This window comes from Phascolarctos cinereus, unplaced genomic scaffold (assembly GCF_003287225.1).
Source record: "Phascolarctos cinereus isolate Bilbo 61053 unplaced genomic scaffold, phaCin_HiC Scaffold_7;HRSCAF=346, whole genome shotgun sequence".
In the NCBI taxonomy this organism is placed as follows: Eukaryota; Metazoa; Chordata; class Mammalia; order Diprotodontia; family Phascolarctidae; genus Phascolarctos; species Phascolarctos cinereus.
The window spans coordinates 2,283,050-2,301,382 of record NW_027556180.1 but is presented as its reverse complement, the minus strand read 5'-3'; the positions used below and the strand labels follow the sequence as shown (position 1 = coordinate 2,301,382).

The window sequence follows — 18,333 nt, the reverse complement described above, 5'->3', positions numbered from 1 at the left end:
GGTCATGACCCCATCTGGAAGAAGATTAAGAAGCCCTGCGTCCAGGGGACAGCTCTGTAAGTTCCAAACTTAGGTCTGGGCAGAACCTGTCGCTTGATCAGCCACTCTCAGCCTGTTGGGAGCTCTGCTGGTTCAGAGGGTCTGGGATTCCTGCCTTGGCTGTTCCTCTGAAGGCTTCAGACTGTGTGAGAACCTGGGACCGCTACTCCAGTCTGCTTCTAGGTTCTAAGCCATCTGACTACTGCTTGCTTCTCAATACATAGGCTCCTTACCCAGAATGACCACCCTCCATGGAGGTGCCCTCTTTAGGAATGACCACCCTCGATGGAGGTGCCCTCTTTAGGCCTGTATCTGTGACCCAGAACTGGATAGCAGGTGACAAAGCTGCCACTTGGCACGTGCTGCTCTCATTGTTCCCCATCCTAGGCATGTCCTGTGGGGTTCTAGGCCTTGGGGCAGAGGCCCTCTTTCTGCTTCAGAGTTCTCTGCAAGTAGTAATCCCTTTCTGTCTATTTCCTTATGCCACTCTGGGCTGGAAGAATGACTACTGTGATTTTTTTCTTGTATTTCTTTATTAGGATTCGTTCTGGTGCATTTTCTCAATCTTTTGAGGGGAGAGTGCTCTGCTGCACTTCTTTCTGGTCTTCACCATCTTGGTTCCATCTGTTTGATGGACCTCTTCCTTACTTGTATATACTTCATTTGTTCCCCTTACATGTGCACGGGTTGTTCTCCCTGATAGAATGGAGACTACTTAACAGTCTGTGGTTTTTGTCTTCATATCCCGTTGCCCAGTACTTGGCACAGAGTAGATTTAAATACTTGCTGATTGATATGGAGGCAGGATGATGGAGTGTTAGAGCATTGACTTTGGAGTCAGAAGGCCTGAGCTCTAATTCCGTCTCTGATGCTTATTATACACACCACTTTGAGTTCCGTGGGCCTCAATTTCTTCATCTGTAAAATGAGTGGTTGGGACTAGATGGGCCCTGAGGTAGCTTCCAGTCCTAAATCTGTGATCATCCAATTGGTTCTTTCATGATCTTCATGTATGTCGCATCCCTCTAGTAGAATATCGTCTTGAGGGCAGAGGCGATTTTGTGTCTGACTGGCATATAGTAGGTGAATTCAGAATTCTTCATGAGTGAATGAAATAAGCCTTCTTGCCTAGATATCAAGGATATTTTCTCCAGGGAGGGATTCCTGGCAAAATGGTGTCCTGGAAATGATGTCAACATTTAAAAAAAAAAAAAGGGAATTGATTCTGGTTTTACTCACAGGAGGTAACAGGTTACTTTCATTGGGGTTCTTCCCTGGCAGCTCTCTTAGAAGTAGTCAGCCCATCACTGTGTTAAAGCAAAGCTCATGGTCAGAACTAAATAAGAAAGAAGCAAATTGAGAAGATGAACAAGCTGTTTTCCCTGAATCATGGATAGAAGTGGAGTCATTGTCAAGAGTGATTTTTTTTTAAGGCAGTTGGGATTAAGTGACTTGCCCAGGTTCACACAGCTAGTAAGTGTCAAGTGTTTGATCTGAGGCCACCTGACTTCAGGGCCGGTGCTCTATCCATTGCGCCACCTAGCTGCCCCGATAACATTTCCTAAAAGACAGAAGTAGTATGGGGAAGAAATACAAGAGAATTTACAGAATACTTTGTATAAAACCCAATAGAGTTCATTATCCTGATGTCATTTATGGATGAAGCCGGAAGGAGGATTCCTGAATGGACCAAGGACATTCTTGAAAGACAGAGATAGGAGAGTGGGTATTTGGGTCCTCGGGGAGGGGGAAAAGAAACCCTTCTAATGCAGGCAGCCCCCCTCTCCCCCATCCTATCATCTTCATTAATCCTTAGACTTTTCAGAAATAGATTTATCTTATTGACCTAAAGGACTCATACTTTTTGCTGTCTAAACATATTGATATTAGCTTAATATATTTCCAGTTTCATAAATATTAACATAACCCAGTTATTCTGTTGTTGCTTTTAAATCCTTTGAAATTATTTTGCACATATTTTGTTTTCTCGTGTATGGATTCATGTATATGCCTGGTAGACTGCAATTTCCTAGAGGCAGGGACTGTCTCCTTTTTGTCTTGCTCCCCAAACAAGGCACGTTAAGTAGGCACACAGTAAATGTTGGTGGAATTAAATGGAAAATCAGACCACTGCTTCCTTGCAGGTACACAGATGATTGAAGTGTGTAGGACATAGAATGCCCTGCCGTGCTGCTTCTGATTTGTTGAGTTTAAAGTTCACACTTGGTTTGGTTAAGCAAAAACATTGCCTAGAGGCCCTCTTTCAGCAGGCTCCATTGCATGTGCCCAAATATAGTAAGATTTCTTTGTGGGTACAGCAGTAGAGATCACTTTGTCTGACTCTTGTTATCATATGAATGAAAACGTAAAACAGGAAGACATGTGCCCATAGGAGACTGAATCTCAAAATATTAGAACACTGCCTTAAAATAGACGTTGTGATCATGTGCATGATACACCTCTAGGTTATGTCTGTCTGTGGGGTAGCTGTCTGACATCAAGAATATGCTTTGTATCAAGCATGTGCGGTGGACTCAGAGGACCTAAATTCAGGTGCACGCACCTTGGCTGCCCCACATCTGAGCAGTCTTCGTGCCTTCTTGACTTTCTTGGAACTTTTTAGGTCCACGTTGGTTCATTCTGTATGGCAGTTCAAAACAGCATTTGAATTAAGTGACTCCCCCCTCCCAGTTGTCAATGTTTCAAAGGTTTCTTTCTTTTTTTACTTTGCAGAAATATAGATATCAAGATGGAGATACTCCTCCACAAGAACACAGCTCTCCAAACATCACCAGTGAGGTGACAGGTCCGGAACTGGTTCATGTCTCAGAGAAAAATCTTTCAGAGATAGAAAATGTGCATGGATTTGTGGCCCACTCTCATATTTCACCAGTCAAGGTATAGTGTTTCAATGCATGTTCATCTTTTTTCTGTGCTTTATTACTTTTGCACTAACATTGCTTTTTTCACATGTTCACCAGAGCTAATAGAGAAATAGTTTTAGGTATCAGAGCCTGTGATCTGCCCTTTTCAGATTTTTGCTGAAACTTCATGAGAATTTCAGATCTCTCGTGTTCAAGGAAACTAATTTAGCTACTAAATGTTCCAAAATGTCACTCATTTTGAAACAGTCCTTCATTCCATTAGTTACTCATGACTGTTGTGTTTGGTCTATGACAATTGATGGTGGTAGTCTCATTCTCTTGTGCCACCTTCTCATGTCAATTCATCTTGAAAAGATGTTTTGGGGGAGGGGTGGTTGTTGTTGTTGTTGTTGGAGGGATTTGGTAGCTAGTGTTTGAGGCTGTATTTGAACTCACGTCCTCCTGCCTCCAGTGCCGGTGCTATTCACTGTACCACCTACCTGCCAGAAAAGAAGGTACTTTTTAAAAATAATTTTAAATTTGTGATTTGTTTCTTACATCCCCGTAGTTTCCATGTATCTCTCCCTGAGAGCCATCCCATATGACAAATGATTTTTTTTAGAAAGGAAAAAAAATAACTAATTTGTATTTTTAAGAAAGTTCACAAACATGTGCCATATGTAACTCCTGGGGACCCCCTTTCTTCAGCAAATGGTAGGTTGGAGGTGTGTTCTCATATCTCTTTATTTGAGTCCCGCTTGATCTTTTTATAATTTTGCTTCGTTGACTTTCGGTTTTTTGGTGTGTGCGTTGTTCTTTCTAATTACATTGTTGTAGTTACATTGTCTGTTGTTTTCTCAGTTCTGCTTCCTTCATACTACGTCAGTTTGTAGAGATCTTTCCTGGCTTCTCTGTATCTATTACATACATCATTTCTCATGGTACAGTAATATTCCATTACATTCATGGACCAAAATTTGCCTAACCATTTCTGATTGATGGGCATTTATTTTGTTACCAGTTTTTAGCTATCACAAAAAGTCCTGCTGTGAATATTTTGCATTACATGGGAAATTTTTTCTTATTGATAGCTTTTTTGGGATATAAACTCAGTAAAGGAGTATCTGGTTTACAGGGTCTAGACATTTTAGTCACTTTATTTGCGTAATTCCAAATTGCTTTCCAAAATGGTTGTTCTTCACCGTTCTACCAACAATGTATTAGTGTGCCTATCTTCCCACAAGCCCTCCAGTATTGACTTTTAGCATTTTCTGTCATTTTTGCCAATTTGCAGGGTATAAGATGAAACCTTAGCGTTCTTTTGATTTGCATTTCTCTATTAGTGATTTGGAACCTTTTTTCCATGTAGTTGTGAATATTTGCAGTTCTTCTTTTGAGAATTATTTATTCGTATCCTTTGACCATTTATCTACTGGGGAGTGACCATTAGTCTTATATATATTTATTTATTAATTGTCTCAGATAACAAACCCATATCAGAGAAATTTGATACAAAGTTTTTTTCCCCATTTGACCACTTCCCTTCTTATCCTAGATGCATTAATCACTGTTTTTTGTCCTTTGTTGTAAAAGAGGACCATGACATCAGGGAAGTGCTGACATGACATGCAAGTGAATTGGATTTAAGTGAGGGAGGGCCGTTCAGAGTCACTCTGCCTTACTTTCTCCTCCGGAGCCATCTGAGTCCAGTGGCCAGACATGGATCATGACAACTGGACACGGTCCAGATGCAGCAGGAACCTTGGCCTTTTCAAGCTAAGGTCCTTAAACAGGTCTCAGTTTGATAGGGGTAACACCCATTCAGTGATTAAGGCTTAATAAGAAATGAAGCAAAGAATGGCTTCTTAAAGATGCATTAATGATGCTTGTACAGAAGCTTTTCCTTTTCAAGTAATCAGAGTTATCTGTTTCATCTTTTGTAATGGCCTCTATCGCTTGTTTGGTAAGAATATGTTCTCAGCCTTAGCTGCTAGAGGTGCATGGACTATTTCACTTCTCATTTTTTATAGTATGCTCTTTAATATTAAGGTCACATATTCCTTTAGAGTGTATTGTGGAGAGTGGTGTAAGGTGTAAGTCTGAGCCTAATTTCTGCGAGATTGCTTTCCAGTTTTCCCAGCAGTTTTTTTTTTTAAATCAGATTGAGAACTTATCCCTGGTAACTTATGTTTTCCACTTTGTTAGACACTGGGTTATTGAGTTCTATTGTTTCCATATTTTCCTTGTGTATTCTGTTCCATTGATCTATCTTTCTATTCTTTAACCAGTACTAGATGGCTTTGATGACTGATGCTTCATAATATAGTTTGAGATCTATTAGTCTTTACTTCTTTTTATCATTTCCTTCAGTATTCTAGACCTTCTGTTTTTCCAAATGAATTTTGTTAAACTCTATAAATTGTCCTTTTGGTAATTTGATTAGCATAGCATTAAAAGTATGAATTAATGTTGGTAACATTGTCATTTTTGTTGTATTGGCATGGTTTATCCACAAGCACTGAGTATTCCTTCAGCTGTTTAGGTGGTTCTTTATTTTTTATGGACTACTTTGTAATTGAATCTGTATAAGTCTTTTATGTCCGTTGAGAAGTTGATCCCCAGATATTTAAGCATTTAGTAGGTATTTGGAAAGGAATTCCCTTTCTCTTGTTGCTTCTTGCTTTTTTAAATTGTCATATAGAAATACTGTTGATTTTTGGATTTATTTTTGTAGCTGATAACTTTGCTGAAACTATTAATTGTCTCAGTATCTTTGCTGATTTTCTGGGGTTTTTCAAGTAAGCCATCATATCATAAGCAAACAGTGATAATTTTGTCTCCTCTTTGCCTATCTTTATTCTTTTAATTCCTTTCTCATGTCTTACTGCCATTGCTAACATTTCTAGTACTGTATCAAATAATAGTGGGCATCCTTGCTTCACTCCTGTATTTACTGGAAAAGGTTCTAACCAAAAAAATAAAAAAATTAAAAAAAAAGAAGACAGTGTGAAATATCTTATTGGAAAAACAACTGACCTGGAAAGGAGATCCAAGAGAGATAATTTTAAAATGGTTGGAGTACCCGAAAGCCATGATCAAAAAGAGAGCCTAGACATCATCTTTCAGGAAATTATCAGGGAAAACTGCCTTGATATTCTAAAACCAGAGGGAAAGTAGAAAGTGAAAGAATCCCCCAATCACCTTCTGAAAGAGATCCCTAAAACTGACAGGAATATTATAGCCAAATTCCAGAGTTCCCAGGTCAAAGAGAGAATATTAGATTTAGCAGCTTCTGCATTAAAGGATTGGAGGGGTTGGAATATGATATTCCGCAGGGCAAAGGAGCTAGAATTACAACCTAGAATCACCTACCCAGCAGAACTGAGTATAATCCATGAGGGGAAAAAAAAAAATGGATATTCAGTGAGATAGAGGAATTTCAAGCATTCCACATGAAATGACCAGAACTGAATAGAAAATTTTACTTTCAAATACAAGACTCAAGAGAAGCATGAAAAGGTAAACAGGAAAGAGAAATCATAAGTGGCTTAATAAGGTTAAAAAGAATTCCTACATGGAAAGATATTTGTAATTCATAAGACTTTCTCATTATTAGGGTGGTTAGAAGGAGTATATATACGGAGGGCACAGGTGTGAGTTGAATATGAAGGGATGATATCTAAAAAATAAAATTAAGGGGTGAGAGAGAGGAATGTACTGGGAGAAAGAGAAAGGGAGAGGTAGAATGGAGTAAATTATCTCATAATAGAGGCAAGAAAATTTTTTTACTGTCATCAAAATTGGCTTAAAGAGGGAATAACATACACATTCAATTAGGTATAGAAATCTGTCTCACCCGACAGGAAAGTAGGAGAGGAAGGAGATAGGAGAATGGGGGGTGGTGGTGATAGAATGGAGCACAGATCAGGGGAGGGAGTAGTCAGAAGCAAAACACTTTTGAGGAGGGACAGAGTGAAAGGACAGAGAGCATAGAATAAATGGGACAGGATAGGATGGGGGAATAGTCACAACATGACTATTATGGAAGTGTTTTGCATGACTATATATGTATAACATATCAAATTGATTGCCTTCTCAATGAGAGGGGGTGGGAAGGAAAGAAGAGAGAGAATTTGTAACTCGAAGTTTTAAAAACAAATGCTAAAAATTATTTTTACATGTAACTAGGGAAAGATAAAATACTTTAAAAAAAGAAAAGAAAAAAAGATTCTAGTATATCTCCATTACCTATAATGTTTGCTTTTAGTTTTAGATAGGTTTTTTTATGATACTTTAAAAAAGGTCCATCTATGCCTATACTTTGTAGGGTTTTAGCATAAAAGAGTGATGCACTTTGTCAGAGAGTTTTGCTACGTCTGTTGAGATGATCGTGTAGTTTTGGATGTTTTGGGTTTTAATATGATTAATTATATTGATTGTTTTCCTAATGTTGAATGATCCTTGCATCCCTGGTATAAATGCTACTTGATTATAATGAATGGTTTCTTGGATAAATTCCTGCAATCTGTTTGATAGGATTTTGTTTTAAATTTTTGAGTCAATATTCATGAATGATCTTGGTCTATAATTTTCTTTCCTTGTTTTATCTTTCCTTGATTTAGGTAGTAGGATCATTTTTGTCTAATAAAAAGATTCTGGTAGGGTTCTTTTTTTTCTCAATTTTTGAGAATAATTTCTGAAGTCTCACTACTAACTGTTCTTTAAAGGTTTGGTAGAATTTGCCTGTAAATCCATCAGGTCCCTGGCGTTTCTTCCGTGTCCCTCTCCTGTTCTCTGCTATCCTTGTTGTATGAAAGAGGGATTAGGTTTGTCCTGTAGAGCCCCAGAGAACAAGACCATGCACAGTAGAAGTTTCAGAGAGGTTAAGTGAGGCTTGATGTGAGGGAAAAATCTTAATGATTAGAGCCTTTCAAAGCTGGAGTGGAGTACCTTGGGGTGTGCTGGGTTTCCCCCTCCTTGAAGGTCTTCATCAAATAGAGTGGTCAGCCATGTGTTAGATATGTCGTAGTGGTTGCTTTTTCACATCTCAGTTGGAGTAAATGGCTACTGAGGTTTCATCTGTCTTACTCTGGAATTCTGGAGGGCTTTGAAATTTTCAGTCAAAATAGGGTGTTTATTTACTTTTAAAATGGATTTTTTAAAGCAACATTTTCTATCAAAGTGCCTACTGTATGTTATACTAAAGGGTGGTGTGGCCACTAGATGGCGATGCCACAAAAGGGGACTTTGTGAACTGCCTGGGTGATTACTAACATAGAATTGTTTTCTTTGTTAAGGGTTAAATATTACTTTTAAAAGAAGTAACTGTTATATTCCATTAGCCAAAGAAGAACCTAGGTAATAATTTAAAAGAAGTAACTGTTATATTCCATTAGCCAAAGAAGAACCTAGGTAATAATTTAAAAGAAGTAACTGTTATATTCCATTAGCCAAAGAAGAACCTAGGTAATAATTTAGACACACATTGGTAGGTAGCTTGAGTCATCTTTAGTCTCCACTTAAACAGAATCATTCCTAGGGAACTACAAGTTGGTGCAATTCTATTCAAGAAATTTACCTTAAAAACAAAACAAAACACAACACCACCACATTTATTGAGTGTGTGTTATATGGAAGGCTCTATGCTTGGCCCTAAGAATAAAAATGTAGCTGTGCTGCCTGCCCTCAAGGAACTCCATGCTGCTGCTATCTGAAGCTCTGACATACTCTCATGCTGGACCTGGGCTCAGGCCACCAATCCCCTTGTAGATTTTTGCCATGGTTTGCCTTGCTTCTGCATCCTCCTCTTCATCCCTGCTCTCCCCCAGCCCGTCCCCGCAACTATTCTTTCTGCCCTATGCTCCCTAACTACCAGTCCCACCAGCCTTGTTAGAATATTAACTTACGGAGGGCAGAGATTCTCTTGTTTACTTGTATCCCCAATACTTGACTGAGTTCCTGGTACACTGTAAACATATGATAAATGCCTTTTCATTCATTACTGCTATGGAAAGAGCATTGCTTTGAGCAGCCTTTGAATCCTGCCCGTGATCTTTGGTAAATCACCTAACCTCTGTGGAACTGTTGTTTCCTTTTCTGTAAAATGAGGGAGAATGTTGAACTAGATGGACTTTGAGCCTTTGTCAGTTAATCCAAGTTAATTTGAGGAGGGAGAGAAGACCACCTGATCTTCTTGAACAAGGTGAAGCCTATGGGGTGCCTTCCAGGAAGGAGGTCTCCCGGGGAGGGGGACGATTCCAGGCCAGAGGAACAGCTTTGGTTTGAATTCCCAGAGGTGGGGGATGATGTTTTGGGACCAACTGATAATGTGAAATAGGGCGACATAGGGAAGTTGGATTGAGATTATTGTGGACTTCCTTGAATACCAAGTTGAGGTAATTCTAAAAGCTGCAGGTATTTTTGAACAAAGGATTTTTGACACGGTCAGACCTGTGTCTTTTGGCAAGTTATTTTGGCAGTGATGTGAAGGAGGAACTAAAGAGGAGAGAAACTGCGGAATAAGGAGCCCTCCTCTTCCTCCAACCTTCTCAGCCAAAGATTTGAGCACATCCTTGACTGAGAAAGTAGAAGCCATTTCTAGTGATGTTTCATTCTCCTGTTTGATATCTAAGGGGGCAAATCACACCCCATTCTTTCATCTTTCCTCTAATCTGATGAAGAGAAGGTCCTTCTTGCAGTGCTATGTGGGTACAGCTATCTGGTGTAGTAGATAGAACCTTGAATTGAAATTCAGCCTTAGATACTTACTAGCTGTGTATCTCTGGACATATGACTTCACCTCCTTCTGTCTCAATTTTCTTAACTGTAAAATGGGGGTAGCACCCTATGGCACCTACCTAAAGAAATAGGCTGGAAAGTGAGCAAATAGCAGAAAAAGATCCTGACTAAAGAAGGTTACCATGGTGAGAAGGAAAATCAAAGCACAAACTCAGGAGAAGACAACCAAGTCAAAACACCTATATCCAAAGCCTCAGAGAAAAATGTGAATTGTCTCCAGGCCATGGAAGAGCTCAGAAAGGATTTTGAAAATCAAGTTAAGAGAGGTAGAGGAAATATTGGGAAGAGAAATGAGAGTGATGCCATCTAATCATGAAAAAAAGAGTCAGTGGCTTGGTACAGGAGGCACAAAAAATGCTGAAGAAAGCAACACTTTAAGAAACAGAACAGACCAAATGGCAAAAGAGACACAAATCCAGTGAAGAGAAGAATGCCTTGAAAAGCAGAATTGGCCAAATGGAAAAAGAGGTACGAAAATTAATTGAAGGACAAACTTAAAAATCAGAATTGGACAAATAGAAAAGGAAGTACAAAAGCTCACTGAAGAAAACAATTCCTTAAAAATTAGAATTGGGCCAGTGGAAGCTGATGACTTTATGAGACATCAAGAAATAATCAAAGTCAGAAAAATGAAAAAATAGAAGAAAATGTGAAATACCTCATTGGAAAAACAGCTGACATGGAAAAAATAGATCCAAGAGAGATAATTTAAGAATTACTGGGCTACCTGAAAGCTATGATCAAAAAAGAGCCTAGACATCATCTTTCAAGAAAACTGCCTTGATATTCTAGAACCAGAGGGTAAAATAGAAATTGAAAGAATCCACTGATCATCTCTGAAAGAAATTCCAAAATGAAAACTGCGAGGAATACTATAGCCAAATTCCACAGTTCCCAGGTCAAGGAGAAAGTATTGCAAACAGCCTAAAAAGAAACAGTTCAAATATCGTGGAGCACAAGATTTAACAGCTTCCTTTAATCCAATTAAAGTATTGGAGGGCTTGGAATATGATATTTCAGAGGGCAAAAGAGCTAGGATTACAACCAAAGAATACCTACCCAGAAAAACTGAGTATAATCCATGAGGGTAAAAATGGAGGACTTTCAAGCATTCCTGATGAAAAGACCAGAACTGAATAGAAAATCTGACTTTCAAATACAAGACTCAAAAGAAGCATAAAAAGGTAAACAGGAAAGAGAAATCATAAAGGATTTAATAAGGTTAAACTATTTACATTCCTACATGAAAAAATGATATTTGTAACTCCTAAAAACTTTATTAGGGCAGTTAGAAGGAGTAAACATAGACAGGGGATAAGAGTGTGAGTTGAATATGGTGAGATGATTATCTTAAAAAAAAAATAAAATTAAGGGATGAGAAAAAAGAATTCACTGGCAGAAGGGAAGAGGTAGAGTGGGGTAAATTATCTGAAGAGGCCTGAAAGAGATTTTACAGTGGAGGGAAAGATGAGGGAAATGGGCAGGGAGGAGCTTGTGAACCTTACTCTCATCAGAATTGGCTCAAAGAGGAAATAATATACACACCCAGTTGGATGTAGAAATCTGTTTTACCATACAGGAAAGTAAGAAGGGCAGAGGATGAAGGAAGGGGTCAGGGGAAGGAGCTGGAAGGAGCTGATAGAAGGGAGGGCAAATTGGGGGAAGTAAAAGTCAGAAGCAAAACACTTGAGAATGGACGGGGTGAAAGGAGGGAAAAAGTAGGGCAAATGGGGAAAATAAAAAAAAAATTACAGCAAGTTTCTCTGATAAAGATCTTGTTTCTCAAATATATAGAAAACAGAGTAAGACTTACAGAAATAAGAGCCATTCCTCAATTGATAAATGGTCAAAGGATATGAACAGGCAGTTTTCAGACAAAGTAATCAAAGCTATCATCATATGAAAAAATGCTCTCACTATTGATTAGAGAAATGCAAATTAAAACAACTCTGAGCTACTACCACATACCTATCAGATTGACTAATATGACAAAAGAAAAATGATAAATGTTGGAAGAGATGTAGAAAAATTAAAACACTAATGCGCTATTGGTAAAGTTGTATGCTGATTCAGCTGTTCTGGAGAACAATTTGGAACTATGCCCCAAGGGCTATAAAACCATATGTACTCTTTGGCCTGGCGATATCACTACTAGTTTTGTATCCCAAAAAGATAAAAAAAAATATGGACCAAAAATATTTATAGCAGCTCTTTTAGTGGTTGCAAAGAATTGGAAATTGAGGGGATGTCCATCAATTCGGGAATGGCTGGACAAGTTGTTGTATATGATTGTGATGGAATATTATTGTGCTACAAGAAATGACTAGTGGGATGCTCAGAAAAACCTGGGCTTACGTGAACTGATGGAAAGTGAAAGGAGCAGAACCCAGAGAACATTGTACGCAGTAACAGCACTATCATGTGATGGTCTGCTGCGAATAACTTAGCTATTCTCAGCAATGCAGTGATCCGAGACAGTTCTGAAAGACTTAACGACGAAAGGTGCTGTCCATCTCCAGAGGAAGAACTGGTGATACCTGAATGGGATTGAAGATACTTTCTCTTTACTTTCTTTACTGGGGCGTGGGATCTGTGTTTCTGTGTTGTTTCACAGCATGGCTTACATGGAAATGCATGACTACACATGTATAAGTTATGTCAAACTACTTGCCTTCTTAATGAGGCAGGGAGGAAGGGAGGGAGATAATTTGGAACTCAAAATTTGAAAATAAAAAGGAATGCCACAGTTGTTTTTGCATGTAATTGGGGAAAAGTTAAAATATTAAATATTTTACAGTCTCCCAGGATCAAATGAGGTAATATTATAAAGCACCTAGCAGAGTGTCTGACACATAGTAGGCACTTAATAAATGCTTATTCCTTTTTGATCCCTTCCCATCCCATTTTAGATCCTTTTACCTTCACTGCAAACACAGCCCAGTTCTCTGCCATCCTTTGAAACAAACAAAAAGCCCTTTATTTGATCCTTCTAGGCTATTGGCCTTTATCTTTTCTCCCTTTAATAAGCAAATTCCTTTGAAATGCTATTTCCATTTCATTCCATGCTTTCATTTTTATTCTCTTTTCTGAACCCCTTGAATAAACTTCTGCGAATTTCAAGGCCTTGGACAAAAGTTGTGTGTGATGGACAGGTATAGATGGGCTAGGTTATGAAGGACTTTGAACGCCAAACAAAGGATTGTGTGTTTGCTCCTTGACACTACAGGCCACCACTGGAGTTTATTGAGTAGGAAGGGGTGCCAGGATCACACCTGGGTTTAAGGACGACCAATTTGATATCTGAGTGGAGAATGAATTGAGGTGGGGAGAGACTTGGGGCAGGTAGGCCCCCTCCCCCAGCAGCTGTTGCAATAGTCCCCATGTTGCAGAGGTGGACTCAACAAGCCCTGGCATCATATTGGATATAGGGGGTGGTTTGAGGGCAAAGAGAATGAGTTCTCTTTTGGACAAAGAAGAGTTTTCATTTTTTTTTAAAAGGCAATTGGGGTTAAGTGACTTGCCCAGGGTCACACAGCTAGTAAGTGTCGAGTATTTTGTCTGAGGCTGGATTTGAACTCAGGTCCTTCTGACCTTCAGGGCCGTTACTCTATCCATTGCGCCACCTAGCTGCCCCAAGAGTTTTCATTCTTGCCGAAAGTGCCATCTGGGTTTAAGGGAGCTGTAGTGGAAAGATGAGCAAACAGGGAGGATGATCTCTTCCAGCAATTGTGCCAGTGTTGGCCTCCTCACTTTTCACCTGATTGCTGGAGCCTCCTCATTGGGTCCCCTAAGCATGTCTCTCATCTCCTGCTCATCCTCTGCCAAAGTGTTTTTCCTAATGCAGGCTCTGACCACGTCGGTCTTGTTGCCTCCAGTCCCAGATAGAAACTCCTGTTGGACGTTTAGTGCCCTTTATCATCTGACCAGCTTTCCTTTTCAGACGTGGGTCATATATCCCTTAGTCCTCCCCCTGCTCTCTGTTGTCAGGAGAGATGTTGCTCACGTGATCACATTTCATCTCCTGCCTCCATATCTCTGCTCCAGATTGACCTCTGGGTCTGGCGTGCTCCCCCTCCTCACCTCTACGTAGTAGAATTCTTAGTTGATTCCAAAGCTTCACTCCAAGTTCATTTCCTCCATGAGATTTTCCCTGGTCCAGCCTTGTCCCTAGCAATTGCTAGCATCTCCCACCCCTCAAATGACCTTAGATTGACTTTCTATGCATCTTTAGGGCAGAGACTGTTTTGGTCTTTGTCTTTTATCTACCCAGGGCCTAACACAGGGTCACACGTGGCCCCAACCCTGGCCAGCACACAGTTGGTGCTTGACATTGGCCTGTTTTTCTTGATGACTCTGTCTGGTTGTTTGGTTTTGTTTTGTAAAATACTGAAGTGGTTTGCCATTTCCTTCTCCAAGTAGGCACTTAGGAATTGCTTATTGATTGATTGGCTTATATCTGGCACCAGGTGCTAAGCCTTTCCTCAGTATGGTTTGGGATGAAGCTGACCAGAAAGAGAACCTGTATCTGGAACATATGCTTGGCTCTCCTTCATGTCTGGAGATTGAGCCCTCTTATACAGATGGGAAATGTGCGAGGGTCTGAAGCGGTCACAGGGTGTTAGGTAAGCAATTAAAAGCACTGTCCATATTGAGCTTCAGGGCTCCCATAACCGAGATTCTTTTTAAAATAAGCTTTTGTTGATATATTGTTTTTCAGTCATCAGAATTTCTATCAGTATCCCTCTCCTTCCCCTCCCATCCATCCAATGTAGCAAATAACGTTTTTAATGAAGAAAAAGAGGAAGAGGAGAAAAAATGCCAGCCAAACTAATGAATACATTAAAAAAAAGTCTGAAAATAAGCTCAGTCATCCATAGCTGAGGCCCTCCCGGCTCTGCCAAGAGGAGGCTGGGAGGATCTTCTCATCTTCTTCAGGGTCATGCTCATTCCTTTTAATTTTCCTGTATTCGCTTTTGATTATTGTTATTTTTATTGTGGTGGTTCTTTCTATTTTACAGTGTATTCACAATGTGTGTTGGGTTTTTTTGTTCTCACTTCACTTTTTTTTTATGAATTTATTTTGATTTATCAACAATCACTTCCATAAGCTTTCGAGTTTTAAATTTTTCTCCCCCTCCCTCCACCCCTCCTTCCCCAAGACAGCACACAATCCATATAGGCTTTAAATATACATTCCTATTAAACATTTTCACATTAGTGATGTTGTAAGGAAGAATTAGAACCAATAGGAGGAACCACAAGAAAGAGAAAACAAAACAAAACAGAAGGAAAAAATAGCAGATAGTATGCTTCGACCTGCATGCAAACTCCATAGTTCTTTCTTCTTTGTGGATAGCATTTTCCATCATGAGGCCTTTGGAGATGTCTTAGATCCTTGTATTGCTGAAGGGCCAAGTCTGTCAAAGTTAGTCATTGCACAGTGTGGCTATACTATGTACAACGTTCTCCTGGTTCTGCTCACTTCACTCAGCAACAGACCATACAGATCTTTCCAGGTCTTTCTGAAGTCTGCCTGCTCATCATTTCTTATAGCACAATAGTATTCCATTACATTCATATATCACAACCTGTTCAGCCATTCCCCAGCTGACGGGCATCCCCTCAATTTCCAATTCTTTGCCACCACAGAAAGAGCTGCTATAAATATTTTTGTACATGTGGGTCCTTTTCCCACTTGTATGATCTCTTTGGGATACAGCCCTAGAAGTGCTATTGCTGGGCCAAAGGATATGCACATTTTTATAGCCCTTTGGGCATTCCTCACTTCACTTTGCATTAGATCAGACCATCCAGGTATTATCTTCTTTCTCCATATTTATTCCATTCCATCCATTTAAGTTGGTTTAGCCTTTCTTCAGTCAAGCGGGTTTCCAGTTCTTTGCTATCACAGAAATTGCGGCTATAAATATTTTTCTTGTATATGGGATCTTTTTTCTAATTAGCGCCCTTCTTGGGGTCTGATCCTGATGGTGGAATCATTTGGTCACAGGGTATGGACACATTAGTTGCTTTATTTGGATATTTCCCATTTGCTTTCCACAATGGTACAATCTATACTTATAGAATTTTTTATTTCAGAAATTAATGTATTTTTGCAAATATTTATTTTTCCCTTCTACCCTCTCTACTGAACAATAGCAAAAAAGAAAAAGAAAAAAAAAGTCTCTTAACATAGAAATACTCCAACAAAACAAATTTCCACAATGCCTATATCCAGAAATGTATCTCTCATTATGAATTTTAAGTCTATCACTTCTCCAGCAGGAGGGGAACAACATTTTTCACCTTCAGCCCTCTGGAGTCTTAGTGAGTCGTTGCATTAATGAAAGTTCTCGTCCAAATACAGCCTATACTCTTTAAAATGTCATTGATGCTTTTTTTAAAAACCCCTGTTTCCAATATGACTCTCCTTTTGTCAAAGTAGAAATCTCCTTGTGTGTATATAAATAAATGAAACAAACCAAGAAATGATGTGCCTCTTTCCGCCTGCTGTCTGATGCTTCTCAGCAGGTCGGGGAGCCGTGCTCCCATGCACTCGCGGCCTCCTCGCACTGGCCAGAGCTCTGAGGCTTTGAATGGCATTCTGCTTTCACATTACTGGTTCTGCCTTCATTCATCAGCATCAGTTCCCACCATTCTTCCTGTTTCTCGGCTTTGTGTTTTGCATTTATTGTGGCACAGTAATAGCAGATTCATATACTATTGTTTTTCCTCAGTTGGTGGGTACCTACCTGCCTGCTAGATTTTTGTGCGAATCAGTGGGTGTCAAAGTATGCACTGTGGAGTCCTGGGGATCCCCAATACCCTTTTCAAGGGGTTTGCAAAGTAGAAATTATTTTTATAGTAATACTAAGACATTATTTGTTTACTAATATACTCCTTGATTTTCTAACTTCATATCTCTGTGGGGCTGGATTTTCTTCAAATTAATTTAATTAAAACAACCAGTCACAATAGATTGAATGCAAAAGGAGCTCTGAAAATCCAGATGTGAAAGAGATTTTTCTCCCCCCCCCCCCAATAAATAAATAAAAGTAAAACAATACCAGGTTTTGGTTGGTTTTTTTGGCTTTTGTAATAGCTATTTTTTCATAAAATATGTTATTTGTATTAACATGTAGTGGTTTTATTGTTGCTATTTTAAGCAGTCAGCTTCAATTTCTAACATGGTGACTTGGTAGATATAACCCACATAAACAGAAGCCTTTTGGGGGTTCTCCATTTTAGGAGTATGAGGGATTCTAAGACCACTGTTAAAGAGGTCTGACCTTTTCTCTCTCATTTCTGGCCTTTTTTAGGTGCATGGTTAGTAGTGGTATTGATGTGTCCAGAATTGAATAACTTGGGAGTAGTTACTGTGAGTGCTCAGTAACTTTTTATGTGGGATCAGAGCATCCTGCATGTAGAGCTGGAAGCACCCTCCTTTTCTAGAGGCCTGGACAGCTTCCTGAACACAGGTCCCGACAGGTCCGACCGGACTTTAATCCAGATCTTCCTGTCTTCAGGGAAATGGGAAGAAAAGAAGCACTTAGAAGGTAGTGCCTACTGATAAACGCTTAACAAATATAATTTTATTTGATCAAGGCCAGGGCTGTAACTACTGCCTCCTTCCTGCCTCTCAGTACAATTTTAGTACAGTTTTCAACTGAACCAAGTCAGTGTTCCACCACCGGCTCATTGGCATGCCTGTTCTCCTGTAGCGCCCTTCAGCGTTTACTCTTTTTTGTATTTTATCATCTTTTTGCAGTGTGAGGGAAAACTTTTTCCTCTGAGTTGTTTAAAGTAATTTAATTTTTAATATTATTTTGGAGAATATTGTTATCCCTTGTAGTTATTCTTTTCTAAACTGTTTGCAATCCATTCTCTTGGGGCCGTAATATGTGCACACACAGAGACATGGCTCATTTTGCTGAGGCTTCCTTATTAGTCCTCTGCAGTCATAGGCATCGCTTTTGTTCAGTGTTCCAAAGTCTTTCAAAATTGCTCATCTTTACGGTAGTGTTGTCATTGTACTAATTGTTTTTTCCTGGTGCTATTCAGTTTACTCTGCATCAGTTTATATGTCTTCCCAGATTTCTCTGAACCCCTCCCCTCCCCTAGTTTTTTAAAAGAACAGTGATTTTCTATCATATTTATGCACCGTAACTTAATTGTTCAGCCATTGCTCAGGTGATAGGTACTCCCCTCAGATTGTTGTTCTTTGCCATCTTAAAAAGAATTATACATATTTTTGTATATCCTTGGAGTTTGGTTTGCTTAGGACTGATCCCTCCCTTAATCTACCCTTGCTCTAATCCTTCATCTTCCCCTTTCCTCCTAGTACCATTTAAGCAATTTTTCCAGCGCAGGTCAGCGTAGGGAGACAGACAGAGGACTATGGACATTGGGAATGGGGACCCTTACGACAGAAACTCAGAAAAGAGAATGACACCAAAACAGGTACAAGCAAAGCCTCAAAGAAAAATACTTCCTATGCACAAGTTCACCTAGAATTCTTAGAAGAGATGAATGATAAAAGACCTCTAATGAGACCTTAATATTAAAATGCAGAGGCATTTCTAGCAAGTATTTGAATCAGACTTTTACTTCTTCTTATCAGTCGTGCATAGAA

General features: G+C 39.4%; 1 protein-coding gene across 11 annotated transcripts in view; it reads left to right on the top strand.

Annotated features, from left to right (window-relative positions):
- The window catches only part of DLG1 (discs large MAGUK scaffold protein 1), a 223,123-nt gene that overhangs the window by 91,913 nt on the left and 112,877 nt on the right, over window positions 1-18,333 (top strand). For all 11 annotated transcript variants that reach the window (XM_020964824.2, XM_078147262.1, XM_020964830.2 and 8 more), the window contains exon 4: window positions 2,773-2,937. In XM_020964824.2, the coding sequence (XP_020820483.1) occupies window positions 2,773-2,937 (165 nt within the window). The remainder of the gene's footprint in view (window positions 1-2,772; window positions 2,938-18,333) is intronic.